Below are 22,081 nucleotides of genomic sequence, written 5' to 3'. Positions count from 1 at the left end.
GGTGAGATAACAGATGTTCCTCCAGCTGTGCAGAAACCACCCAAAACTTCTTTCTGAAACTGCCTTGCTGAATGGATAAAATGATAATTCCTTAATTGCTGGCCCCCAGCTCTTCTGAGAATTTTTAATCAGTAGAAAATCCTCATTGTGAAGCAAAAAAAAAAAAAAAAAAAAAAAAGAAACTGCTGCTTGCTTGCCAGGATGGGACATAAATATTTCAAATAAAGGTGTAGCCTCTCCCTAAGTCACTTTTTAAAGCAGAGGTTCAAGTTTTCTGGGGAGATCTCTCTCTGGAAAGCAGAAAATTTGGTGGTGATGGTGTGAATAAATTGTAATCCAGGATAAATTTGTACCATCCTCCACCACCCAGACATTCAAGTAAGAATTTGTGCTTCTAATCTCTCTCAGTAAAAATAACAGGCACTGAAAAGCACAATTCAAATATAAAATATAGAAAAATACACATTGGATCTCAACTGTTTTTTTTTTTTTTCAATATATTGTGGAGAAAAAAGACACTTTAATGAAAAGAAAGGTTTTAGCCAAATACCAAGGGCTTTTCTAAGTATTTTAGTAATTAATTCAATTTCTCCTTGAGTGGAGATGGGCAGGGGTGAGGGCTGAGTTTGGAGGATGTTTTTATCCTTAAAAAATAATAAAAAAGAAGCATTTAAATGAAGACACAGGAAGAAAAAGCTTAAATAAAGAAGTGTCCTTTAAAAGTTGGTTTATTTTGAACAAAAGCATATTTTAAAAGGCTTTAAAAGGCTTAATGCCATTTCCATGAACAAGGCCTTGGACAAACCCCATGAAGGAAACATTCCCAAGCTAATTAATTATTTAAGCAATTAGCACAAATCCTGCCATAACAAACACTTGTTTATTTAGGGCTTCCCTGCCCTATATGAACACACAATGCTTTGACAAATGCCACCCTCATGCAATGCAGCTTTACCCAAGTGTAACGTTCATTATTTAATTGAAGTATTAAGTTATTAAATTGACAGAAAATTTACAGCTCCATATCCTATTCATCCTGAAAGTTATGGACCACAGAATCCACTGTTTTCCTCATAAATTGTTCACCAAAGCACCTTCCCTCCCCACCCTAAGAGCTGGCACAGACATTGCCCCAAACAAGCAAAAATCTGTGTAAAATTTGGGCTGTTTAACGTGGTATTTGCTGTCCCCTCAGGGCTATAGAGGATGTGCAATCCCAGTGACACTCAGGGAGGAGAGCAAAGGGACCTCCAGGCCCCACAGCTGGGAACTGCACAGCACAGGCTGCTGCAATAAAGGTGAGTGAGGGTGGAGGGGAGCAGAGCTGCAAAGGTGGCAGGTGGGTGTCCAGGGGACGTGCAGGACCTGGCCCTGGTGGCATCAGCACCTCTGAGCTGGGCCGTGCCACCCCAGCAGCAGCAGTGCCAGGTGGAGGAGAGCAGAAGCGCAAAGGTGACACAGATGGGTGTCCAGGGGACGTGCAGGACCTGGCCCTGTGGCATCAGCACCTCTGAGCTGGGCTGTGCCACCCCAGCAGCAGCAGTGCCAGCCCAGGGACAGCACAGAATGCTGTCTCCATCCCAAGCCAAGCTGTGTTCCTGTGTTGGGAGCACATCAGCAGCCAGCACAGACCCAAACAAAGGATCGTGGGGCGTGTGGGGGGGATGGAATTCCCACTGGGAATCCCGACCTTACCGCCAGCCTGCACAGGAACACACTGGGCTCTGAGCCCACTCTGCAACCCGTGCTCTGTCTGTGGTCTCCAGGGAGTCACGGGATGACCTCCAAAAAGAGGTGTCTGCAGGGCACACAGAGACCGCTCAGGTCTCTTTGGAAAGGTTCAATCTTTGCCCCAGCTGCGCTAAAGCCCCCGGATCCGCCCCAGCCCCGCGGGCGGCAGCAGGAGCGGGGCAGGCGGGGCCGGGACCGTCACTGGCAGTGCAGCAGCTCTTCCCAGCGGATGGGCTGCGAGAACACCTCCCGCTCCAGCCACAGCTCGTACGAGTAGTGGAAGTCCTCGGGCAGCTCCAGGCGCTGGCCCAGCACGCTCTGCAGGCAGTTGTCCACCGGGGCGAACTCCGAGTCCTGCGCCTTGTCGTACCTGCGGCTGTTGAAGGCTTCGATGTTGGCCCTCAGCGTGCACTCCTCGGCCTGGAAATCCCACGGCCTGGCGTCGATGTCTGCAGGGGAGGAGGGACAACACCCAAATAGTGTGGGAAACACCGCTCTGGCAAGGTTTGAGCAAAAGAAAGGCTGAAGGTTTCACGTGAATTAACCAGAGTCACTCTAATTATTGTTATTCCTAACCAAATCCCATTATGTGTGCATTTTCATTTAAGATAGCCATAAAAATATAATTACTCCTGCATTAAGGACTATTTAAGATGTCCCATAAAAATGTAATTATTCCTGCTTTAAGGACTCTCTATAATTATAATATTATTTTTTCTCAAAGACCCCACCACTTTTACTAAAAACCTCCACTGACCACTGAAGGGATGAAGACTTAAAAGATTTAAAACCTCACGGGCTTATTATGAGCTCCTAACCACAAATATTTTAAAATTTGGGCAAATGTAGCTATGAATGGTATTGAGATGCTGCAATAACCATGACATTATGTCATATTATATAAACATATAATATGAAAAGAATCCCAGTATTTTCTAAGCTGGCTTTCACCAGCTCTAAAGCTGACGGTGCAGAACAGTGCCATGAAACTTCTGGAAGAAATGCCCAGCTGTGACAAGAATTTTGGAGGTTTGAGGCCAAAGCAAGTGAAGCAAAGTGAAGCTTTCAAAGGCACGGACAGAGGGACAGGGCAGCACTCACCGTTGCCGTAGGCCCAGTCGTCGTTCATGCGGTGCCGCACCTTCTGGTAGATGGCAGACATGGTCTTCATGTTGCTCTTCCTCCACTGGCGCCCCAGGTACTTGGTCTGGATCTTCAGCAGCTTGAGCACGTAGAGCTGCATCATGGCCTGCTTCACCTTCAGGGCCCGCTTCAGGATCGGGGCTGATTTAAACACCACCAGCATCTGCCAGGAGAGCAACAGCCATCAGAGCAGGGTGCTCAGGGAGCCACACAAACAAACATCTGGGCTGGTGTGGGCACCAACACCTGGGGAGCCACACAAACATCTGGGCTGGTGTGGGCACCAACACCTGGGGAGCCACACAAAGAAACATCTGGGCTGGTGTGGGCACCAACACCTGGGGAGCCACACAAACAAACACTGTCTGGGCTGATGTGAGCACCAACACTTGGAGAGCCACACAAACAAACACTGGGCTGATGTGGGTACCAGCACCTGGGGAGACACACAAACAAACATTGTCTGGGCTGATGTGGGCACCAACACCTGGGAGCCACACAAACAAACATCTGGGCTGATGTGGGCACCAACACCTGGAGAATTACACAAACCCCCCAGGAGGGAGAACAGGAGAGTTCAGTACAACCAACAGTCTGCACAGGGCTTGAGGATCACAGAAATAATGTTATTTGCAGGAGAAAAAGTATTTCTGCATTCAAGGTTCAATCTGTGGAAGACAAAAGGGAAGATGATGAAGAGGAGAAGCTCCAGCAGTTCCACAAGGAGCCCCAGGCACAAGGCCAGGCTGAACCTGCTGTGTAGAGCCAGGGAGATGCTCCAGGTGAAACGCTGGAGGGTCTCAGGGGAGGGGACACCCCCTTACCATTGTCCTCGAGTGTTTCCACTTGGTCAGCTTGTTGAGGATCCTCAGCAAGTTAATGCAGGAGAACAAATTCCTCCAGCAGAACTGATTGTTGTCTCCAGCTTCCTGCAAGGGGAGAAGTGCAACCCTGACCACAGCGTTCATCAGCACTGCCACAGAGATGTCCCAAGGCAGAAATCTTTATTGTTATTGTCTGCACAAGTCTTGTTTGTGAGGGAGGACAAGCAGCAGAGCTTCCTCCTCAGTTTGGTTTTCCCCAGAATCTGCTGATGATAACCCTTCTGAAACATTCCACTTTTAATCTGCTTTTAATTTAGAGTAGGAGCTAATAATGGGATAAATCCCATTATTCCATCATGGGAAATATATTTTGTGGTAGATTTCTATTCTTTGTTTACAGCCAGAGAGCAAATTTCAGCCTGGTGATCACCACTGCTTTTGGTAACTATTTCAATTAATTCATGCTTAGGGCACACATTTCCAGTAAAAGGAAATCACAGACCAGCACAGGATGACAAATAGCAACGTTTGTATCAAGAGGATGAAACCTTTCTGTAACAAAAAGCCCTCCAGCCTAAGTGGTGCTGAGACATTGTTTTAAATATAAGGTAACTGTAAACACCCCCAGCTCCAGGTTGTGGAAATACTGCCCGTGGCACTTGGAGATTTAATCCCACCACTGCAGTAACTTGCTCCATGTTTGAACAGCTCCTAGCCCAGGAGAAATGTCCCACAGAAATCCTGTTTGGGGATTAGTGCACAACAAGGGCTGCTGAATTTATAAACCACTCACAGCCAGCTACAGCCTTCTTAACTCGGGGCAAAAACCCAACCCATTCCAGGATCTGGGTAAGAAAATCCCACCAGCACAACCCCTTGGCTTTTAAAGGCAGGTGCCAGCCAGAACCAAGGAATCACTGAGGCTGGAAAAGAGCTCCAAGGCCACCGAGTCCAAGCTGTGACCAATTCCCACTTTGTCCCCAGCCCAGAGCCCTGAGTGCCACATCCAGGAATTCCTTGGACAGAGATGGGCACTCCAAACCTCCCTGGGCAGCCCCTGCCAAGGCCTGAGAGGCAGCCAGAGGTGGGATGTCACCAGAATGTCACCAGGATGTCACTGAGCTGCTTGTGGATGCTGTCTGGTGCTTTGGGGGTCCCAAACTGCAGTGTCCCTGTACTGCCACATTGTGCCCAGGCCTAACTTGCACTCTCTACACCAAGTAATTATCCCAAAGATCCCGGTGGAACAAGCCAGTATCCATTTCTTAGGCTGATGGATTTGTTTGTCACCAGTCTGATGTTGTCTCTACACATTGAAGGAGGGAGGGTCTTTCCATCAGATTTATGGGAGGAGGGAACAGGCCAAACAGACTTTAATACCTTAATACTTTAATCCCCCTTCTAAGGGGTCGGTTAAGCCCTTTGCAGACCCCTTTGGAGTGACAGGAGAGGGGAGATGGGGACTGGCCAGGATTTGAATCCCCCACCACCTCAGGCACTCCTGATTTACACCGGGTAGGGACAGCAGTCACCCCACAGGCCCCCTTGGGACACAGCTGGACTCATCCTGGCTCTTCTTGGGATAACCAACACACATCACTGGGCTCAACCCACTGAGAGCAGAATCATCTGTGACATCCTCTGAGAAATGTGTTACACTGGGGTGTTGAAATCACTCATCAGAGTGACAAAAAAAGCTACAACAACGCACGAAGTGCTGGCTGAAAAAATATAAATACGTGCACAAATGTCTGCCTCGAGTAGCAGGGTGTGTCTAATTCCTATTAAATCCTTACTTTCATGGGTATCCTCCCTAAGATGAACCCTCATGGTAAAATTCAAGGTGGTTTCTGCATATTTTCTAATTAAATTGCTCTCCCTTGAGGATTACATCCGTGTCTGCTGGAGGAAAGTGAAAGGTGCTGTCCTGGAACGTGACAGCTCTCAAACTGTCCAGACCCTACTGGGAATATTTTCCCTAAATCGCTCAGTTTTCTCCTACAGCCTTAAGGCTGACTGTGAGGATTGCACAAGCCATGAAACCCTCCCTGAAGTGTCACTAGATGTCCCCATCGGTTCAGGATACGGTGGAGTCTGGCAGGGCTGGATGGGGACACCCAGCCTTCAGCAGCCCGTGGACCTGGGGAAAAGCTCTCTCTGATTTTGACCTTTACACACCTAAGGAAAGCAACACAGGCCTCAGATTGCAGCAGCACCATGAGATCATCCCTGCTCAGAGTGGATGCTCAGGATCCTTCTCAGTGATTTAGGGTCTCCATTTTCTGTCCATTATTTCCTGTTAACCCCAAAGCTTTCCCCTGTGCTGGCCAAGTCCAACCTCCTCTGCACTTGAATTATTGTAATTATAATAACAATTACACTGCCAGCGTTATTATCCCATCTGTGGTCTGTGTGTTTGCCCAGCCCATCCTCTGGCCAGCCTCTGGAACACTTAAGGCTCCTCTCCATGGGGAATTTGGTTCATTCCTTAAGCTGGTATCTCATAGAACATTAGTGCTCAGAGCAATTAAAACCTGGGAGGCAACAGCCTCTGGGTAAATTCTCTTTCAAAGCACAAGAGTCTTGTCAGAACAAGAGGAAACAGCTCAAACTGTGCCAGGGGAGGCTCAGGTTGAACATCAGGAAGAATTCCTTAGGGAAAGGGTGGGCAGGCCTTGGCAGGGGCTGCCCAGGGAGGCTTGGAGCTCCCATCCCTGGAGGTGTCCACGGAATTCCTGGAGGTGGCACTCAGGGCTCTGGGCTGGGGACAAAGTGGTGTTTGATCAAAGATTGGACTTGATGATCTTGGAGGTCTTTTCCAACCGCAACAATCTCAGAATTCTGTGATTCTATTCTGTCAAAGGGAAACCCCTAAACCCAGCTATTTTTATGGGGTGCCCAACACCAGCAGTGCCTCTTCCCCACTTCCCCACAGCTGACAGTGACTCAGAATAGTGATGGGAGGGATTTTCAAGCCTGGAGGGGAAAAAAAAAGTCCAGTTTTGGAAAGGTTGGGGGCTACAGAAAAAGAAGACAGCGAACAGAAAACCCAAATCCTTCCTCATGCTGTCACAAAGAGCAATCCTGGCCACAAAAACCCTTTCTGTGCTGCTTACCAGACTTTCTGCTGTGAGCTCAGGCAAGTCACAGACCGTGCAGTGGGGATAATCCAGGACAGAGATGCTGCAGAAAACAGGAAAACAGGGGCTTGTTAGCCAAATGTCACCAATGTTAGGCTGGATGTGACACACACACATGATCAGGGTCTAAGAAGAAAAAAGTTTTTATTCTGCGTGTTCTCCACCTTATATACTCTTAACAAAGCGTGATCTTAAGTCATTAACTACATCACAATAACTTATTATATTCATTGGTGCAAAGCAATTAATATCAATATAATTGGCAAAAGTTTTACAGAAATTCAATAAGGCACGTATACACACCTACTTATGCATGTAGTCTAGCTTACAAAAATTTTCATGTATCTTTTCTAATCTGTTTCTATGCTGACAGCCTTGTCTTCTTTGCTATGGATACACCGGAAAATCATCAATTGTTATTTCTTCTATTAACTCAGCTTTGCTTGCAGGCCAGCTGTCAAGCCTTCTATACCAGCAATTAACACGAGAGAAGTTTTTAAGGTGATCTGTATGATCATGCCCAGGAATCTGTAACATTCTTCCTGCTCTGTGCCTGGAAATGCCACAAGTGGTTTGGGTGGGGAACAATCCCATCCCCAGCACGTGAAGCAGCCGTGCTGATGGCACAGACAGCACCCAAAGGGGATCCCAGCCTCAGCACTGCCCAGCCCTCAGCTTAATGGAGCACATCGATGCCTCCTGGCTCCAAAGCTCCATCCTGAGTCCATTAATAAGGACACAAAGGGTTTGGATCCATTAAGACATGACAGATGAGTTATTCATGTGCATATTTAAAAAGAGGAAAAAAGTAAACAAAATAGATCTGAGGTTTACAGGGAGGCATATATGGTTGGCAGCAAGAAAATTCGTGGTGAGTGAATATTTAGAATATAATGTTTTTCAAAGGCTTCCAGGCCTGTGGAATTTGTAAAAGTAGTCAATGAAATACAGCCAGAACTGGAATTTACACCTCCCTGGCTCAGAGTGTTCAGCTGCACATCCCACCTGACTCCCAGGTGCATTTCCTGCCTGTGAAACCTCCATCCCAGAGCAGAGGAGGAAGCTGAGTGCTCCTGGGATATGTTTCCTCCTCACTTAAAAGACACAGGACCAAAAGTAGAAATATTTACAGCAGGAGGATCAACATATTACTTCCTATTTTTCTATGCATGCCTCCTCACACAGACACAACCATACCGTGCAGGAGACAGCCCAGCCTACACACACAACTGAAGAGCCACAAAAAGAGCATCAGAAAGGAAGAAAAATGATCTTTTTATCATCCCAACACCCTGTGGAGCTCCTCTCCAAACAGAGAAATTCTGCCCTGGTGGGCTGTGAGAGATCTGTGCTGTCTCAGGTCTCTGATCCATGGTGGTCCAGCCAGTGCCCTGCCCAAAACGGGGCTGGTGCCTCTCTCAGATCAGCAGTAAAGGGCAGTGACAGCTATGGAAAACCTGAAGGAGTCAGGAAAGCTGAATTACAGCTACAAAAAGTGGGAAAGACCTGGAAGAGCCTATCCTATCTGACCTGGATGGAGCTGTGGCCCAGAGATGCTCGGTGGCACTGGATGGCTCCCCAGCAGTCCATGTGAAGATGAAAAGCACTTTATCTTAAAGGTTAAGCCTATTTTATGAGATTGGAAACCCAGCATCCAGTCATCCATGTCATGCCAAAGGGATTTGCTCCCTCCACATGTTTCTGTGGTGGACAGGACACCCCAAAGGTGTCCTGTGAGGCCACCTGGGTCCCCCAGGACATCAGGGCTCCCCGAGCACGAAGCCTTCCTGCCCCATCAGCCATCTGTCCCCCAGCAGGGGCTGTACCTGTTTTTGGCAGCGATGTAAGACATGATGTTCTGGTTGAAGAATTTCAGGATCAGCGGGATGCAGTTGGCAAACACCAGGTGTTGGGACACGTACTCAAACTGGGGGAGACAAGGGAAGTGGATCAGCATTAGGGGACAGCTGGGAGCACCACCAGGGAATGGAAACCTCTTCCCAGCCAAAAGCAGAGCACTTGGTTTGCCCCAGACACCCCACAGAGCATTCTGTCCCTGGAGTTTGCTGTGTAAGGTCTGTGTCATGCACAGCAGCTGGAAAATTCCATTTGCCACAGAGAGGACACGCACACTTCACAGCAGTGCTCTGGGAGTAGCTGCACCTCATGGCTTTTCAAAATTAAATCTGTGGAAAAACAGTGTGTGGGGAAGAGGGAAGGGTTGTAGCTATTACATGAGAAACTACAATAAACCCTATTGCTCTCACACACTAATCCTAGTTCCCTCAGAAATTTTGACTGAAACAATATCCCTATTTTCCTACTTGCTTTTAATTCCTTTCTCCCTCAAAGCTTTAAATGGTCTTCAAGGTCCCTTCCAACCCAAACCACTCTACAGTTCATTAATACAACAAATCTCTCCTGTCCTCTAACGATACAAACTGCAGCAAACCCAGTCCTATCCCATCCTGCCCTTCCCATGCCTCTCCATCCAGATCTCCAATTTGAGAGGGAAGGAACAGTTTGTTCCCATCTCAGCCTGGTGCCAGCTGTCAGCATTGGCACACCACAGATGACACAACAGCACAGATGACACAGCACTGGGAAGTGCTGGTGAGTAATGGACCCTTCCAACCCAAACCATTCTGTGGTTCAGTGGTTCCTTCACTTCAGACCTGCTGGAGTTCTCATGGTGCTCCCTGAGACCACCTTGGCACAGAAAGAACAAAACCACCCTAATCAGGCACAAAGAAAAGCAGGATCAGGGGGATTCAGGGGACCCTGCAGCTTTCTCCAGGCTCAGCAGCAGGCTGCAATGCCCTCCTGCCTGGGGGGAAGAAAGGAGAGGAGCTGCTTTGAAGTGAGAAAAATTAATGAAGGGATTGTGGTGAGCGGGGGGAGCAGAACAAATGTAGGATTGTAAAAATGTGGGAGTTGGTTTCATTTCACCCAATCCAGGACGTGGATTTATATTTATCCTCAGTTAAATATCGGTGGGTTTTGTAATGCAGAGGGATTTGTAGCGTGCTGAAAGCTTTAACAGAAAAAATTAGAAAACATTAATTGTTTGACTTGCAGAATGAGCGGAGAACTGGGCCACAGCTCATATTAGTCCTTGGGTTTTTTTAACCAAGGAAAGCCCTGGAGTGGGTGCAGCTTGATTGGTGCCATGCAGATGGAACAAAAATCACATTTGGGAATTGGCAACAAAAAAATCAGATTGCAGCTATGACCCAGATCTCTGCCTCTGTTGAAACTGGAGCCCCAAGAACCCGATCCTGCCAAAACCAGAGCAGGTGACCTCGTGAGGTCCTTCCCTTCCCAGCACTATTTCTGGGCACTGGAGATGACAGAGCAAAAGAGAGTCTTGCCTAATCCCCTTCCTCTTCCCCCTTCTGCCAGGGAGGCTGGTGCCAGTTCCTAAATTTAACCTGAATGGATGTTCCCAGAACTCTAAAAGCTCCTGCCACATGAGTAGGAAAGGTGTTATCAAAGCACAGTGGGGTTATCCCAACCTGAGCAACCCTGAACAAATCCTGGAGCTGTGGAAACGTGATTACAGCTCCTCGTGGAAACTCTTCCAGGAGAGGGTTTATGAGGAGCTTCAAGCCCAGCTGGGCAGTGGCCATCCCTTGCTCTAGGCCCACCTGGTAGATGTGGTTCAGCTTGAAGTGCTTGAGGAGCAACAGCAGCAGTGCCGAGATGCTCTTCACAATGATCTCCTTGTGCCTGTTCACGTCGATGCCCAGCTTCATGCTCTGCAGCACGGTGATGCTGCGTGGAGGGAAAACAGCTCCTGGCTTGGCAGCAGGGAGCCAAGGAACCCTGGAGCTCTCCTTCATCTGGGTGAGCTCTATGAAACCCATCACCTTCGCTCCCCCCAGGACTCCCATCTCCACCCATCCCACCTGGTGATGCCAAAATGTGTTCAAAAAAGGTGGCTTGCCCTCCCCCAGGAATCCTGGCAGAGCAGTAGGAAGGACACCTCCTGTATGCTGACAAAGCTTTATGATTTGGGTCAATTAGCAGGATTTTATCATTTGTGCCACTTAGCTTGGAGTGGCTGCACTCAAATCATGGCAGCATCACTTCCTTGGCTTTCACAGCTCTGCCCTGGTGCCAACTGTAATTCACACCTACCCAAACAGATACCCCAAATCTGGAGCCCCCCAAACCTATTGGCTCTTCTGCTTGGTCCAAGCCTTGGTGGCAAGGCTGGGATGGCCAGTGGCCACCTGGTGAGGGACTTACGGCATCTCTTCAGGCAACACGTCTGCCAGGATGTTGATGGAGTCAGTCTTGGCCTTGGAGGTGGGTGCAGCAGCCAGGAGGATCTTCAGCAAAGCGATCTGCAGGAGAGGGCAGGTGTGGGGCATGGTCCAGGAAAGGGAATTCCTTCCTTCTCCTTCACTTGCCAGAACTGGACAACTCCAAGCCAACTCTACAGGGTTTCACCAGGCCACACTCAACCTCTGACAGACAGGACAAGTGTGGGGAGCCAACAGCTCTGTGTGATCCTTAAGCTAAAGCATCACATGTGCCTGAGCTCTGGTAGGGAGGGTAAAACAGCACAAGGAACACCTGGAGTTTAAATGCACTTAAACCTCTGTCTCTCCCTACAGAGCCCACGTTACCCAACCAGCATCTCAGAATGCTCTGAATCCTCCTCTTGGACTGTACTTTCCTCCCAGCTCTGCTCAGGATTCCCACCAAAATCTGACAATCCAGGTCCTGAACACCCTCCTGTGCTGAGCTCTGCAGCTCCCGGACTGGCACCATTCCCTAGCCCAGAACTTTTCCTTCCTTTAAGGAACAGGGGCTTACCATGTACTGGGGGAGATTGTACAACATTGCTCGATACAACACCTCACAAGGGGTTTCTTGCACTTCCTCTTCCCCCTAGGGCAGAGAAACATTAAAAACAAGGGAAAATGAAGCAAAAATAAACACGGATTTATGTGACACCTTGGAAACCTCCCATCTTCTCTCTGGTGATGGGGTGAAGCACTTCCTTCTTACCAGAGACATGGGGCACTTCTCCAGCTCCTCCTCGTTCTTGATCTGGACATCCGAGATGGAAACGTACTTGTGCTGGCAAAACACACAGACAGAGGCAGAGCAGTGTCACAGTGTCACAGTGTCACAGGAAACATGGCCAGCAGTGGTCATAGCAATCCCCAGTGAGGGTGCAGAGCACAGCAGAGCCATGGGCAACTCATCCCTGAGTGGGACATCCCTGAAGCCCCTCACACCTCTGCCTTGGGTTACTTCCACCTGCTCCTTCCAGGAGCTCTCTGTAAGGAACTAGAGGGAACAATCGCCTCCAAAAGACAGCCCAGACCCTGGATAGGGTCAGGTGGCCTCTGGAGGGGTCTCATTCCCCACAGAGCACTGCAGGAGCTGAGGCTGGCTGTGCTTCCCCCTGGGAACTGCACATTTGAGAATCTATGTCCAAACCCAGCTCTGAAAGTCTGTCACCTTCAAAACACATGACAGACATTCACCAGGAAACAGGAATGCTACACCTTGGATGAAGGGAAAGTAAAAATGCTGGAGAGGCTACTTGAGGACTCAGTTTTTAATTTTTTCCCCCAATTCCTGCAAGAAGCTCCAAAAGCTTTTCCTGTGGCAACCAACTTTTTACTCCCTGCAGTAAGAGTGTTTCAGGGAGGGTGGTCATGAGGATCCACGAGGTGGATACCCCATCTCATGCCATGCATGGAGCCACCATCTCACCTGCTTCAGGGTCTTCACACTTTCATGGATCGGCCGTGGGAGCCCTATCAGGGTTTCAGTGTCCCTGGGGAGAGGAAAGAAGGTCAGTACTGGGAAGGACATCCATGCTCAAACATTTCCACATCCTAACAGGTAAAAGAGGGAGCCTGGAGTCTGCTGAATGCATCCCAGATGGGTCAGGAATTGGGAGAGGTGTTTACCTCAGCTGCTGCCCTCCCATCTCCTCCCCATCATGCCTGCACGAGGCAGGAGAGATATAGGGGTGAAGAATTGGGGTGAAATCAGATTGAATCACAAATAGGGTGGAGCCAGTCTGAGCCCAGCACTGCACCTAAAAATGAATGTACCCTGCTGGGCCTGTCCCAGGATGACTCTGCACCCACAGCTTGATTTATCCACAAACTGGGTAATTTGCTGTGGATACCAAACTGTCTCAGCTGCCTTTCACAACAAACCAGCTCCTGGCTTGGGCCAGCGGTCACTTATTTTGGTCTGATTTTTAATAGAAAGAGGTCCTTGGGGAGCAGTGTCTCCAGGAACATGCTTTTCTAGCCCTGCTTTCATTGCTGCAGCTCTGGCAATGCCTCGAGCTGGGAAAGCCTGAGCTTTGTGCTTAGCCCCCACTGATGGAGGCTGCAGGGCAGGTTTTGGGGATGGAACACTCACTGTCCCAGCGTGAAGCCGATGAATTTGTTCCTGCTTGCTTCCAGGAAATGCTCGATGTCTTTCTGTCTGATGGAGCAGCAGAGAGACAAAAACAAGGAGAAGGTTGGAAAACAGCCACGGACAAGATCACAACCTCAGATTGATTTCTAGAGATCTCAGCAGCAGTGGGCAAAACCCACATTTGCCCTCACTGGCTGGGACAATGAGAACCCAAACCATTTGTATTTGCTGTGCAGCTCCACGGGAACATGTGAGTAAATGGAGAGGAGTTTTCTGCAAGCAGCACCTTTGGATCCACCTCCTGTGCTCCTCACACACATCTCCAAGGAGCATCTGCTGGCTCTGGGAGAACAAATGTTGTTTCCACAGTCTGTCAGAGCACACGCTGCTCCCACAGCAAGCTGACATCTTGTCCACCTTGGGCATCTTTCATGGGAATTGCTGGGCAGCTCTGCACTACAAGCAGGACATGAGCTGTGAGCCAAGGCTCTCCTGGACAGAAAGGAATCCAGCTGGATCTCCAGCCAGCAGCCAAGGAAAGCAGCAGCCATTGGATTTCAAAGCTGAGAGTGTTAAGTGACGTGGAGCACCACAGCACCATCGTGGAGATCCATGTGGGAAACCAATTCCTGCTGTGTTTCTGCCAGGAATGCTCTGGACAGACTAACTTGACCCTCTCACTGCTCCTATCTCAAAAATATCTATTTGCTCCTGTGTTTTAAAGATACTGGATTAAATCCAGGCTTGGGATGAACAGCAAAAAAAAACCCTCAGATGGAAAGAGGAAGAGGTTTTCACCCTCTTTTCCTAACATTCCCTCATTTCATGGAAGGAAGGAAGGAAGGAAGGAAGGAAGGAAGGAAGGAAGGAAGGAAGGAAGGAAGGAAGGAAGGAAGGAAGGAAGGAAGGAAGGAAGGAAGGAAGGAAGGAAGGAAGGAAGGAAGGAAGGAAGGAAGGAAGGAAGGAAGGAAGGAAGGAAGGAAGGAAGGAAGGAAGGAAGGAAGGAAGGAAGGAAGGAAGGAAGGAAGGAAGGAAGGAAGGAAGGAAGGAAGGAAGGAAGGAAGGAAGGAAGGAAGGAAGGAAGGAAGGAAGGAAGGAAGGAAGGAAGGAAGGAAGGAAGGAAGGAAGGAAGGAAGGAAGGAAGGAAGGAAGGAAGGAAGGAAGGAAGGAAGGAAGGAAGGAAGGAAGGAAGGAAGGAAGGAAGGAAGGAAGGAAGGAAGGAAGGAAGGAAGGAAGGAAGGAAGGAAGGAAGGAAGGAAGGAAGGAAGGAAGGAAGGAAGGAAGGAAGGAAGGAAGGAAGGAAGGAAGGAAGGAAGGAAGGAAGGAAGGAAGGAAGGAAGGAAGGAAGGAAGGAAGGAAGGAAGGAAGGAAGGAAGGAAGGAAGGAAGGAAGGAAGGAAGGAAGGAAGGAAGGAAGGAAGGAAGGAAGGAAGGAAGGAAGGAAGGAAGGAAGGAAGGAAGGAAGGAAGGAAGGAAGGAAGGAAGGAAGGAAGGAAGGAAGGAAGGAAGGAAGGAAGGAAGGAAGGAAGGAAGGAAGGAAGGAAGGAAGGAAGGAAGGAAGGAAGGAAGGAAGGAAGGAAGGAAGGAAGGAAGGAAGGAAGGAAGGAAGGAAGGAAGGAAGGAAGGAAGGAAGGAAGGAAGGAAGGAAGGAAGGAAGGAAGGAAGGAAGGAAGGAAGGAAGGAAGGAAGGAAGGAAGGAAGGAAGGAAGGAAGGAAGGAAGGAAGGAAGGAAGGAAGGAAGGAAGGAAGGGCACCAACTGCTTTGTCCTTTGGTGTTTTTCTCTGCCACTAAAAAGGCTTCCCCTGACAACACAGGGTCCTACTCACCCAACAAGGTGTCACTGACCAGCTCCCAGGATGATTAGTCAAGGGCTTTGTGCTACCAAGATCCACTGGGACCTGGCTGGGAAAGCTGACCCCGCTCCCACTGCGCCCCAGTACAACCTGGGATATCCAAACTGGATCACCACTATTGGGCAATAAGTTGGTTTGCCCATTTATTGGCTTGGGCTGGGTTTGGCTGAGCTCTGTCCCAGAATTTACACACCAAACATGGCAAGTGGCCAATCCAGAAAGGACCAACAAAAAAGAGAAGCGGAATCACTTCAGGTCAACCAGAGGCCAAAAAACTTCCCAAAAAACTGCAGAGAACTCCAGGACAGGTAGGCGTGGGGAAGAGGGTGGTGACACCGGTGGCTTTACCTGACTTTGGGGGCCCAGGGCAGCCCCTTGGGGAAGGACACCCTCTCGATGGGCAGGCGCTGCGCCGGCAGGGCGGAGATGAGCGCGTCCCGCTCCACCAGCTCCAGCTCCCCCTCCATCCCCCCGTCCACATCGTCGTTCTCCTCTTCATCAACCCCTCCCTCGTCGCTCTTGAAGGGATCTCTCTCGTTGTAGATATCCAAACTGTCCTGCTTCATCAGGGGCTGCAGCACAAGGGGAAGGAAACACTCAAGTCACTTCAAGGATTTTATTTCCCTCTCAGGTGCTGGCACCAGATCTCTCCGTCCTGAAAGGATCACGCTCTCAGATGTTCCTCAGGTAAGGGTTTCCCTCCTAGCTCTTGCCACCAAAGCCTGCACAAGAATAATTCCTTCTGTACCTCTAACCTTCCTGCTCTAGGAGGTGCAACCCTGTTTTCCACCTTAACTTTTGGGGTTTCCATCTGACATCTCTTCCTTAGCAAAAGGCATTTCCATCCCCAGAACACAACAGAGCAACTCCAAGAGCGGAGCTAAAAAAAGAACTTGCTGTGAGCAGTTTGCTCCCGGGTGCTTATCAGCCCTTTGCCATAAGGTCAGGATGTCCTCTGGCTTCCTCTGGATCAAACACACGCCATGGGGCTGATCTGTAGCAGTTGAAATTGGTGGATGGAAAACTGGACATGCTCTGACCACGTACTGAGAGCCCAAAATCCCCCCAGCCCTGGGCTGATCCCCCAGCATGGGCAGCAGGGGAGGGGGGGATCCTGCCCCTGTGCCCCCTCAGGTGAGACCCCACCTGCAGAGCTGCGCCAGCCCTGGGACACAGCAGCAGCACCTGGAGCTGCTGGAGAGAGCCCAGAGGAGACCCCAGAGCTGCTGCAGGGCTGGAGCCCCTCAGCTCCCAGGGATCCTGGCTGGGGGAGCTGGGGGTGCTCACCTGGAGAGGAGAAGGATCCAGGGAGAGCTGAGAGCCCCTGGCAGGGCCTGCAGGGGCTCCAGGAGAGCTGCAGAGGGACTGGGGACAAGGCCTGCAGGGACAGCACACAGGGAATGGCTCCCACTGCCAGAGGGCAGCCATGGGTGGCATCTTGGCAATGAGGAATTCCTGCCTGGGCTGGCATTGCCAGAGCAGCTGGGGCTGCCCCTGCATCCCTGGCAGTGCCCAAGGCCAGCTTGGCTGGAGCTGTGAGAAATCTGATCTAATGGAAGGTGTCATTTGGAACGGGACGGTCCTTAAGGTCCCTTCCAACCCAAACAATTCTGTGAGCCTAGAACTGGAAAACACCGGAGCACCTGAGGGGGAAAGGGAATTACAACCAGAGCGCTCGGGCTCCTCCTGCCGGTGCAGGGAACCCCTCCCGGGCCGGGGGACGCTCCCGCGCTCACCCTGCGGCTGCGGTGGCTCCGCTTGGGCTGCTGCGGCTGCTGCTGCTGCTGCTGCTCCACGAGCTCGATGGCGCAGGTGGGCGGGGAGGCCGCCCGCATCCCCCGCACCACCTGGATGCTGTCCTCGGGCAGCGGCGGCAGCCCCAGCTCCTCCCGCCGCCGCACCTTCATGGCCTGCAGCGCCTCGAACCCGCCCAGCGTGAACTGCGGACAGACACGGGGAGAGCGCAGAGTGCACACGGGGCACACACGGAGCGTCCACGGAGCGTCCACGGAGCACACAGCCCTCCCGGGCAGCTCCCAGCTGGGGACATCAACCAGGAGAGCCGAGGGGAAGGCATCACTGCACTCCTTTCTCCAGATTCCTCCCCCACCCCACATCCTCAGCCCAACCATCCCAGAAGGAAGTTTCCTTGTGTCAGCTCCTGGTGCCATCCTAAATAACCCCATCACGGTTGGGTTGAATGGTGGGGAATATCCAGGCTCCAAGTTTCTGGAGCAAGGAAGGGTTTGCACTCACCAGGAGCACCTTCCAGAGCAGGAGCAGGACCTTCTTCATGGGGAAGTGTGGAGCGTGGCCGCTGCAGAACTTGGTGACCATCGTGAAGAGCAGCAGAGCAAAGGGCTCCTCAGTGTGCACAGGGAAACCTGTGCAGCAGGGACCAGGAGAGGGTCAGAGCTGATCCCCCATCCCTGAGCTGGCCCTGCTGGTCCAGCACCACAAAGGGAGCTCCAGGGGGCACAGTGAACTGTGGGGCTCACTCAGCTCCATCCTGAAGGTCTCCCGGCAGGTTTTCCACTCGGGGGGATCCGTCTCCTGCTCCACGCGGATGTTCTCCACCATCAGGTACATGACACTGAGCAGGACCCTGCCAGGACAGCGCAGCAGGCTGGTGTGAGGCCACTGTGTCCCCAGAGGATGTCCCCCAGCCCTGCCAGCACCACGGGTACCTGAGCTCCGTGCTGTCGGCCAGGGAGATCGCCGGCTTCCGCAGGGCGCTGCTGCAGGCCTGGCTGTTCCTGCAGGACAGGGGAGAGCTCAGTGCCAGCCCCTGGGAATGCCACACGGGACAGGTGACACGGCTGGGGCACCTCCCCGGGGGGAGGAGGAGGAGGATGGGGAGAAAGAGGATGAAGATGAGGGTGAGGAGGATTGAAGAAAAGTACAAGGAGGATGGGGTGAAAGAAGATGGAGAGGAGGAGGATGAGGAGAATAGGGTGAGGAAGATAGGGAGAAGGAAGACAAAATGAGGGACATGAGAAGATGAGGAGAAAGAGGAGGAGGAGGAGGAGGAGGATGAAAAAAAGGAGATGAAAAGGGTGAGGAGGATGAGAAGAAAGACGACGAAGACAAAAAGGGTGAGGAGAATGAGGAGAAAGAAGATGAAAGAAGGAAGGGGAGAGGATGAGGAGAAAGAGGAGGTAGAAGAGAAAGAAGAGGATGGAAGAAGAAGAAGGTGAGGAAAGTGGGGAGGAAGAAGATGAAGAGGAGGAGAGTAAATTGAATGGAAGAAGAGAAGAAGGAGAGAAAGCGGATCAGAGAATCACAGAATCATTTTGGTTGGGAAAGACCTCCAAGGTCATCAAGTCCAAGAAGTGGAGGGGTGAGAAGAAAGAATGAAGTGAAGAGGACAAGGAGGGAGAGGAGGGCGAGGGCAGCGCAGTCCTCTCACTCAATCTCCATGTTGAGGAGCTCCAGGAAGGCAGAGAAGGTTCCCAGCTGGTACAGGAGGAAGCTGTTGTGCCGAGACCAGTGCAGGACATCACCTTCATTGTCACAGTCCCCAAAGACACCTGGAGAGGCCCCAGAGAGAAACCCTGGTGAGGGAGGATCTGCCTCTGAACCCCTGGAGTCCACAGGACCACCCCAGGCAGGAGCTTCACTGCCCCAGCCTGGCACAACCCTGTGAAAAGCTTCTCCCAAACCCCCACGGCAGCAGATCTGAGGCCACATCCAGCCATGGGGGACGTGTCCTCACCCTGTGCCAGGTACAGGATGGCCCGTGCCACTCGGAGCCTCTTGTCCCTGTTGACCACCTCCAGCCCATCCAGCAGGTGCATGACATAGGCCTTCTGCTGAGCCCTGTCCAGCTCCAGCCACCTCCTGTCCGGCACTGCAAAGGGGACAAAGGGACACGAGTCCATCAGGGGCTTCCCTGGGGGCTGCTCTTGCCCCAGGCCCGGGGTGCTGAGCCAGGGCTGGTACCTTGAGTGTGAAAATCCTCCTCGAAGCATCTTCTGTTGTGGCTCAGCTCGGGCTCCTCGGTGTAGCTGTAGAGCTCTGATGGAGACAGGGATCAGCAGGGACATGGAGGGGCTTCACCCTCCTCCTCATCCCCAAATTCCTCGGGAAGCGTCCCTGTGCACCCAGGCAGACACGGGACAGAGATCTAAATTGGTCCCTGAGCCCTCCTGCAGCTCCAAGGGCACCGATGACACCAAACTCATCCCCTTCCTCCTGGAGCTGTTCCCAGCTCCAGCTGCACTTCCAATTTCATTGGGGTTTTTGAGGGGACATTTGGACTCTCACTTAGGCAGTTTGGGAATGAAGGGAATGCAGGAACACCCAGGCAGGACCTGCACTGATCCCACAGCCAGCAGCTCGGACATTTTGGGTCCTGCAAACAGGGGCTGGACTTGGAGGAACATGATATTGCACCTGATATTTGTAATTCCTGCCTGTTCCTGTAGGATTCCTGCCTGTTCCCACAGAATCCCTACAGTCCCGAGGGGCTGAGCAGCACCACGGAGGACTGAGGTGATCCTGCAGGGAAGGAGGAAGGATCCCTTGCAGAGGAAATGTGTTTTTGCCAGGCCAGCTGAGATACACCGAGCTATAAATAACCCCATTTTCCCCGGCCACGCTCGGGAGCGGCGTTAGGGAGCAAAGGCAGCTGGAGGGACACGGGGACAAGGACAGAGCCGCCCGATAAAGGCTGGGTGGCACCTCCCGCCTGGGCTCTGTCACCGGACACTGCTGCCACCCCGGCGCTGGCGGGGCAACCCCCGTGTCCCCACGGTCCCTCTGCGTGCCCGGGGAGCGAGCGGCTCTCTAATAATAACCCCGCTTGCTCTGTTGCTGCAGGGCCGGCACCGCTCCGTGTCCGTCCCCCATCCCGGCGGGATTCTCATTTTCCCTGCCCGCCGGGCGCCTGGAAACAACAATGCAGCGCCCGAAACCCGCTTCACCTGCCAGCTCAGCGCCGTGGCCGTCGGCATCCCCGTACTCGAATTCCAGGTTGGGACAATCCACGGAGCCCTGCGGGGAGCGGGACGGGGTTAGGAGGGCGCTGGCACAGCCCCGGGGATATTTTGGGCTCCGGGATGGCTGCCAGCGCTCGCAGCCTTTGCGCCAAAGCTGCTCCAGCCGCCACTCGCAGGGATGGAGCGCGGAGTCCGTGCGGGGCCGCTTAAACACGGCGGAAATGTGGAAGCCGTGTGTAAAACCAGCATTTCTCAAATCCCAGGGAAAGCAAAGGCACGACACAAAATGCCGGTGAACGTTTGATGCCTTTCAGAGCCCTAAAAACAAACCCCGGGGCCTGTTCAAAGCACATGCCCGCGGGAGGATGCTGCGGATCCCCGAGCTCCTTGCCCAGCGCCGCAGATCTGACAGCTCCCGGGGCCGCGCTTCGCCTTTCTGCTCTCCCTCTCCTCCCCTGCGGATGAGAATTGGAGCATGAAACTCGGCCCGAGGATTCCGGCGGGGCAGCGAGCGGGCAGCCGCAGCCAGACGAGCCAAGGCCGGCACCGCGCCGCCCTGGCCCGGGGAAGGGAACACATGCATGGGTAATCAAGGAAATTAACATAATTCCCGTTCCGAGTCTCGGCATCCCTGCTCGGCAGCCGGGCTGGGGATGATGCGCATCGTGGCCATTAATATCGATGAGGCATGAGCCCGGGATGAGCCCTGGGCTCAGCAGCGCGGGGTTCTCGGTTCCCAGCCCGGTTCTGCAGCCCCGCCGCGGCTCGGGCGCTCCAAGCCGGGCAGGAATTCGGCAAAGCGCGGGCAGCCCTAATCCGCTTTGAGAGATTGAGGGACCGAGCCGGGGAGCAAAGCAAAGCCCAAACTCACGAGTCGGGGACACCACTTGGACGCCGTTCCCAGGGACCCTGTGGGGGTGAGGGAGCCCCAAAGGTGCCCAGGAACATCAGATCGCGGTGGGATCCTGGTGACCCCATCCCGGTCCTGCTCTCCCAGTCGGGCGCTCACGAAGACGCACGGGCGCAGCCGGGGCAGAGCAGCCCAGCGGGGTTTGGGGGTTCCCCCGTGCCCCGGGGTTATCGGGGCTGGAGGGACGAACGGGACAGCGGCACCCGGAGATTGGTGAGGGGCAAAGGGGAGCCTGCAGAGCGTGGGGGAGCCCAGGGCCCAGGTGGGTCCCCAAAACCCTGCTGCCGGCTCTGAGCGTGGGGCTGGGAGGTGCCAGTGCTGGGGCTCAGCCAGCACCCCAAAACTCTGCAGCTGGGTCTGGCAGTGCCGCGGAGCGCCCCTGGGGCTCCCCGCTCCGGGCTGGGCATCACACGACCCCTAAAGCGTCCAGTTTGGGGTAGGGAGGACCCCAAGACCTGGATAAGGCTCCTTCCGCAGGGACCCCAGCCCCGGAACAGGGACCCCATACACCACAGCAAGTCCCGGCGGAGCCCGGGGGGTGCCGGCACCGAGCTCCGTGCTCTTACCTCGGACTCCTTGCGCTGGCTCCTGAAGAGCTCCCGGCCCTTGGGCTGTGCCTGGGGCTGTGCCTGGGGCTGGGGTTGTGTCTGGGGCTGTCCCGGGCGGGCCCTGCCCGGGCCCGGGGCTCCGCCGCCTCCCGCCGCCTCCATCCCCGGCCCGCGGCCGCCGCCAGCACGTGGGGCCCGGCCCCGCCACGCCCCGCCACGCCCATTGGTCCGCCGGGCTCGGGGGCGTGGCCTCAAGACACACCCCCGCATCGCCATTGGTCCGGATCGGGATGGGGCGGGGCCGGGGGTAACGGTGAGGGGAGTCGGGGGGACCCGGGGGTCCCTCGGGATTGCGGGGCTGGGGACACAGCGGGGGACGGGGGGGCCCTGGGGTGCTGGGAACAGCGAATGCTGGGGAAGGAAGGAGAATTTGTACGGTGTCCCTGGGGTGCTGGGAGTACAGAACGCTGCCTTGGGGGTTATGGGGTGTCCCTGGGAGTACAGAACGCTGCCTTGGGGGTTATGGGGTGTCCCTGGGAGTACAGAACGCTGCCGTGGGGGTTACGGGGTGTCCCTGGAGCCTGAACTGG

At 52.9% G+C, this 22,081-nt stretch overlaps 1 protein-coding gene across 1 annotated transcript; it reads right to left on the bottom strand.

Moving 5' to 3' along the window:
* Positions 1–712: 712 nt before the first annotated feature.
* On the bottom strand, positions 713–21,654 carry STRIP2 (striatin interacting protein 2). The gene is made up of 22 exons (XM_059472160.1): positions 21,510–21,654; positions 20,019–20,088; positions 19,036–19,110; positions 18,809–18,943; positions 18,503–18,623; positions 17,781–17,849; positions 17,592–17,698; positions 17,350–17,477; positions 16,830–17,033; positions 15,442–15,665; positions 13,241–13,306; positions 12,575–12,638; positions 11,858–11,929; positions 11,663–11,737; positions 11,090–11,187; positions 10,486–10,612; positions 8,665–8,765; positions 6,815–6,881; positions 3,699–3,803; positions 2,833–3,037; positions 1,934–2,180; positions 713–1,798 (listed from the first exon to the last, which is right to left on the bottom strand). The coding sequence occupies exons 1-22, from the start codon at positions 21,651–21,653 to the stop codon at positions 1,771–1,773; spliced, it is 2,532 nt and encodes an 843-aa protein (XP_059328143.1). The 5' UTR covers position 21,654; the 3' UTR covers positions 713–1,770.
* Between the last annotated feature and the right edge of the window lie 427 nt (positions 21,655–22,081).

The sequence above is a fragment of the Ammospiza nelsoni genome, chromosome 5 (genome assembly GCF_027579445.1).
Source record: "Ammospiza nelsoni isolate bAmmNel1 chromosome 5, bAmmNel1.pri, whole genome shotgun sequence".
NCBI lineage: Eukaryota > Metazoa > Chordata > Aves > Passeriformes > Passerellidae > Ammospiza > Ammospiza nelsoni.
This window is presented reverse-complemented; position numbering and strand designations above follow the sequence as displayed.